A 6,732-nucleotide genomic window follows, 5' to 3' on the forward strand; every position below is an offset into this window, starting at 1 on the left:
CAGGGCTGCCACAAACCTTGAATTTGAAAGAAACACAGTATCTGAGAAGCACAATAAAATGAGGTATGCCTGTATGCACAGTGAATTCTTTTCCCTCTGGCGGTATGATTCTAAAACATCAACATGCATGAAAACATATTTGGCTTTGACTACCTTACATTAAAATTCAAGAAACCAATACCTATTAAATGTAGATTTGTTTTGAAAAATTCTTCACCATTTCTAATCTGTTGACAATTCTTTCTGGTGGAAACCCATTTAGGTGACTAAACTGAATCTGACCTTTCAGTTAAAATCTTCAGCAGACGTTTAATTTAGACCTAATAGAGTATGATATGTAAAAACCTAAGTCCCATTACCAAACAAAAATGAACTTAATCTTATACAGAATAGATCGTATAATTTGTTCCTTAAGATTGGACAATTTGAGGTAGAAAAAAATCACCTTTTGACTCACGTTGAAACCACTTGTAAAGACAAAATGGAATTTTAAGAACTATTTGTAAGCAAAAGTTAAAAGAAAAAAGGAAAAAGAAGTACTGAAATTCAAAATTAGATATAAATAATAAAAAATATTGAGGGTTTTGTGGATGCATACTCCTACATCCATTTCTACTCTTGTATCTTCCTGTCATAAGGGCATTCTGTATAGAACCTGGAAAGCTGATTACTTCCTCAATACCAGTGGCAGATCTTGTTTAATCTATATATCAATAACGGACAATGAGAAGTGAGGAGGAAAGTTGTTAAAAGGTCCAGGAAAGACATCACCTTCTGAATGTTGCTGTTTCTCAGAAGGACAGGAATCCCGGCAGCCATCTTGCCACTTCCTGATGGTAAAGCTGAGATATGGAGGAGGAAGAGCCAAGAGACTCCAAAGTGCTACTGAAGTCTTAGTATACTGTGCCTGAAGATATCTTAACTCTGAATATTTTGTTAGGTAAGATTTCCTTTTCTAGTGTGAGTTGGAATTTTCTGTCAACTAAAGATATAATGAGGATATTTCTTTTGTTCTACTCTTTAAAATGCAGATAAAAAAAGCTTTTTTATCTACTTAAAAAAGTTATACTATAGGAAGTGTATTTTCTAAATACAAGCAATCTAATTCAAAATCCTCAATTGAGGATTTTTAGTTGAATTTTATTTTAGCATTAAATGCATATGTGTTTTAAAAATAGTCAATTATTCTTCATGGAAACGTCTGTATTAGTGCTTCTTCTCAATTATGGTTCCATAACTATAAAAACTATAAAAAAAAAGTATTAGTTCATGTGTTGTTGGTCTTTTAAAACATGAAATATGAGTATCTTCATTTAAAAATGGAAGTTGTTTTCAGTTTACACCTAAGAGAAACCGATATTAAGAAAATTAGAAATACTTAAATAAAAAGTCATTTAGACAAGTCTTTACCGTTAAAGATTAAACCTTATTTGACTCTTTCTCAATGGATTTATAAAAACTGTTAAGAACATGAAATTACCAATTTTAAACCACTTTAAAAACTTTATTTTTACTAACTACAGATTTTCATTTAAAAATGTAAAAATATTTAAAATTTTAATTTTATTTTTTTTTTAATTTATTTATTTTTGAGAGAGAGCTAGAGCATGAGTGGAGGAGGGGCAGAGAGAGAGAAGGAGACACAGAATATGAAGCAGGCTCCAGGCTCTGAACTGTCAGCACAGAGCCTGACACGGGGCTCAAACCCATGAACCTTGAGACCATGACCTGAGCTGAAGTTGGATGCTTAACCAACTGAGCCACTGAGGTGCCCCAAAATAATTTTAAATTTGTAAATAAATGTTAGAAGGCACATTTATTGAATTGGCTGTGCATGCAAGCAGGCATCTATACAAGAAACTTGGCAATGTGTGTGCTGAGAGGGAGGCAAGAATAGAGTTGCTCAAGGCACCTATGTAAATTAGCTCTTACTGGAATGCTTATCAGAAAAGTAAAGAGTCTTCTTAGTTATCAAGACACTTACAGGTAGCGATTAAATTTTCTTCAAAGAATGAACTTGTACTGCTAGCTAGAATTACTTGATAGTATCACACACATACAAAATTGAGAAAGCAAGAATTTAAATAAATTAATCAAGAAAATCCACAAGATTATGTATTTTTGTAAACTTAGTCATTTCTTATAGTAAATATTAAACCAATAAGCAAATTCTACTAAAATGGTAGAATATTGTGTCACAAAGCTACAGCTACAGTTCATCTAGACATTTGATTTTCTGTCCTATTATTTCCTTGTGCACATAGCACTCAGTTCCCTGATATTATCTTAGCAATCCATTTACAAGCATTAAGAAATATTGTTCAAATATTTGAAGACTTTGATAGACTGGATTATCCAGAAAGAGATGTCAAGGCTTTACACACCCACTATACTTCCCAGTCCTGTTCCATTCAGAGGCCCAGTGAATCAGAGTAAGCATAGGAGTGTCATATAAATTCTTATAGAAGGTAGGTATTTACCAAACACATTAATAAAGATTGAAAAGCAAGACAACTTTAAAGGATTTACTATAGGCTGTGGATAAGATACTCCATAGACAATAGTTTTCCTTAGAAATTATTGAGAATATAAAACTCTGAAAGTAATAGAAGATAATACCGACTGCTTGATTGACTGTGTGCGTGTGTGTGTGTGTCTGTGTCTGTGTATACATTTGAGTTGTTCAAAGTGTTTTGAATCATGACATCAAAGCTAGAAGTAAAAGACTGAAAATTCTGAGTTAAAAATTTAACTTTCGAATGACCCTCAAAACTAGGAACAAAGTGAAAATATTGGGAAAAAGCAGTCTAAGATTTTGTTCTTAATATGTAAAGAAATGTCATAAATCCACACAAATAAAAAACAACCCAGAAGGAAAACAGACTAAAATCATGAAACATTGGTTGACAAATATGAAAACACATATGGCCAAAAGATACAAGAAATGCTGTTTAACTTTGGTAGTGATAAAAATTTTAAAAAGGTAACCATGATATATTCTGCTTTACGTTTCCTGTTGAATTAGCTAACAATTTAAACAAAATCCTTTGTTCTGGGAGAATATGGAAATGGACAGTCCTCCACACTGATAATGGAAATGTAAATGGCACAGATTTTCTGAAGAACATATGGGCAATATTCATCAAAATTATTTTAAAAACTTCTGAACTTTTAAACATTAATTCCAATGAATTACATATTTTTGTAAGAAAATAATTGGATATATCAGCATATACAAATTTGCAAGGATGTTTATCTCCAAGCTGTTTATGAAGGAAGAAAAAAAAAGGGGGTATAGGGAACAAGCTAACAATCTTGATACATGTGTATCAGGAGGAAATTCATTATATTATGATGCAAACACTGAAGGAATAAAACTCCTTAAAATTATATAATTATTTGTGGATACAGAAGCTGACTATTGCATACTGTAAAATAAAGAAAATAATTTACAAAAGTTATACTATGATCCTATTATTGTTAAATTATCTATACATATTGTATAAAATTTGGGAAGATAATGCAACAAATTTTAACAGAAGATTTGTCTACATAATGGTATTGTACGTTGCTGTAAAGTTTTTCATTTTCCATTTTTTTTTTCATTGTCTAAAGGAGGCTTTTAACCTAGAAAATGTGCCAGGAATAAACATATAGTTTATGTGAATATAAATAGAAACAGATTTTCTTATTCTTTCACAGCTAAAGTATTGCCAAAGAAAATATTTTAATACGTCTTTTGTATTGGTAAAATAAAAAGTGGAAGATTTGAATATATGGTTACAGGAAACCTCTAAGCAGAGTAAAAAAAATGAAAAACAAAACAGCAAAAACAAGAACAAAAAACCTATTCTCCAAACACCTTTGGTAAAACAGAATTTTAAAAGTAATGATTTAAATGTAAATAAATAACTCTCGTCTCAGTTTCCAAGGTGGGTTTCAAATAGCACATAATAAAAATCAATATAATAAAACCCTTTTAAAAAAAGTATAAAACAAAGTTGAGTAATACAGATCAAAGGTAGGAGAGAAAGAGAGATCTAGAAACAGGACCAAAATAAAAATTATACTAGAAAATAGACAAATTGATGTAATCTCAATTTGTCAGAAAATCAGTGAACTTTTGATAAATTGAGGCTAAAACTGAATGTTATAATTCAGTAGCAGTAACGGTCTAATAAAAAGAGACATGAGTTCATAAAAACAAAGAAACATACTTTTCTGAACCCTGAGATATCATTACATCGAACAATATAAAATATAGATTGAAAGATATCTGTTAAACAGAATTTCTATGTTCTCCATATATGACTTTGATAATATTGGTGTCTGGTAAAAACTTAAGGCATAATACTAAGCTGTACAAATATAAAAGAATTAAGACAAGTCTAACTTTTTGTCACCTTAATTGCTACAAGTTTAGAACTTAAGGAATGTAGAAGTTAAAGCTTTACTATTTAAGTGCCAATTTTGATAACCAGCAAGCCCCTTAATTATACTCTACCAATGGAAAGAATAGCAAAATATCCTATAAATCAGATATGTAGGCAACATTAAAAACCTCCATCTAGAGTTTCAGCCATCAGAAAAACAATCATTTCAGTATATATATTGAAGAGAAATTCAACTATTTCCTAGTACGGTAAACATTCAGAATGAAATTACATACTGCATTTATACTAGCAATTCTTAAACCTTTGGTTTCTTTTAAAAAATTCAGATGAGAAATTAGAAAATTTCTGTTTGTAAAAATAAATCACTTTGTGATTCTTAGGTATAAGAACTATTTTTAGTATATTTTCATAGAAGAAATTAAAGCTAGCAATGTTATGAAAATAAGAAAGCAAATATGATATGAACTCAAATAATTACATCACTGCAGATGGTTCAGAATGTAATAAAAATATATCTAATCATACTTATTGCTATGAATACTAAATCAAAATCAGAATATATAATATTGTAATTTGAAGATGGGCCTCTGTAAAATGAGTCAAGCTTCCAAGATTCATTTATTTTTCCATAAAAGAAAACTAGCTTTATATACAAAACCTTTTATCACAAAGTTTACTAAATTAAGCGACCATCGCTGGGATTTGAAATGTTCTGAGGCTACGTCAGGCAGAGATCACTCTCATTCCCACGGCTGCTGCAAACACTGGCTTCCTGGGTTATGCGTTTCTCTCCTAGGGCTTCTGGGCCAGGGCAATGTAGAGCGGCTTGGAGCCCAAGATGCGGCCATTCATCTCAGCCATTGCTTTAGTGGCCTCCTCAGGAGAGGAGAAACAGATCAAGCCAAATCCTTTGCTTCGCCCTTCTTCCCGCATTATCTTGACTCTGCTAATTGATCCAAAGGAAGAAAATTCCCTCCACAGTTTTTCATCATCAATGGCCTCATCGAGGTTCTTAATATAGAGCTTCATGCCTTGGCACCTCCGAAATCTTTCCTGTTTCAGCTGCTCAAACATTTGCTTTAACTCAGCCTGTCGCTCTGATTTCTTTTGTGCTCGGCCTACAAAAAGCAGCTGTCCGTTTATATCCTTTCCATTCATTTCTTCAACGGCCTTTTTGGCAGCCTCGTGGCTATCAAAACTCACAAAGCCAAAGCCTTTGGATTTCCCACTGGAATCTGTCATCACCTTCACACTCAGGGTTTTACCATATTCACTGAAAATTTCCTTCAGCCTCTCATCATCCATGTCATCTCCGAAGTTTTTGATGTAAACATTGGTGAATTCATCAGCCTTGTTGCGGAGCTCGGCTTCCCGATCTTTGCGGTTCTTGAATCGGCCAACAAACAGCCTGCAGTCCTTGAGCAGAGCCCCATTCATCTCCTCGATGGCCCTGTCTGCTGCGATCTGGTTCTGAAAGTGCACAAATGCATAGCCCCTAGATCCTTGGTCATCACTCATCACCTTGGAGGACAGGATCTTCCCGAAAGCTGAAAAATGTTCATAAAGGGTTTTGTTGTCGATAGATTTGTCCAGGTTCTTGATGAACACGTTCCCGATGCCCGATTTCCTTAAGTAGGCGTCGCGCTGAGACCACATGAGGCGGACGGGTTTGCCTTTTATCATGTCGAAGTTCATCGTGTCTAGGGCCCTCTGGGCATCGGCCAGCTTCAAGAAGTTCACGTAGGCATAGCCCAGAGAGCGGCGGGTGGCCAGGTCCCTGCAGATGCGGATGGACAGCACAGGCCCCACAGCGCTGAACTTTTTGAACAGCAAGTCCTCGGTGACGTCGGCATGGAGATCACCCACATACAGCGACGCCTGGCGGTACTTGGCTGCCACGCTCATGTCCTTGCCCCTCCCCACCGCGAGCCTGTCCCTAGGAGCTCTCAGTGGGATTCCTGCAGGAGGGTCCCCAGGCCGCAGCGGGAGCCGGGCTCGTGCGTGGTGGCCCCAGGATCACCGCTTATAAGAGGCTGAGAGATGGGGTTCAGGTACGGCTCCACCAGGTCAGAGCAACAGCCTCATCAACAAGCAGCTCCCCCCACCCCACACAGCCCCCCGCGCCCTGCCCCCAACCACCAATTCTGCTCTACTTGGAAGATGGCAACAGGATTCTGAGCTCTCCACGACAGGCCGGCGCTCCAGGCCCAGCAATCCGCGAGAAACCTTCAAGTGGTGGGCCGGCCCCTGAGCTGAGCGTTGTCTCCAGACACTCGGGTTGCTGGTTTCCGAATAAAAATAGGCCTCGCTCAGGCTGCTATAAAGTTACAGCCTCCGG

General features: G+C 35.9%; 1 protein-coding gene across 1 annotated transcript; it reads right to left on the reverse strand.

Annotated features, from left to right (window-relative positions):
- Positions 1 to 2,119: 2,119 nt before the first annotated feature.
- On the reverse strand, positions 2,120 to 6,490 carry PABPC4L (poly(A) binding protein cytoplasmic 4 like). Its single transcript, XM_039216730.1, has one exon. It carries the CDS (start codon positions 6,297 to 6,299, stop codon positions 5,187 to 5,189), a length of 1,113 nt encoding a protein of 370 aa, XP_039072661.1. The 5' UTR covers positions 6,300 to 6,490; the 3' UTR covers positions 2,120 to 5,186.
- Positions 6,491 to 6,732: the final 242 nt, after the last annotated feature.

The sequence above is a fragment of the Hyaena hyaena genome, unplaced genomic scaffold, assembly GCF_003009895.1.
Source record: "Hyaena hyaena isolate Hyena2069 unplaced genomic scaffold, ASM300989v1 scaffold_654, whole genome shotgun sequence".
Classification (NCBI taxonomy): domain Eukaryota; kingdom Metazoa; phylum Chordata; class Mammalia; order Carnivora; family Hyaenidae; genus Hyaena; species Hyaena hyaena.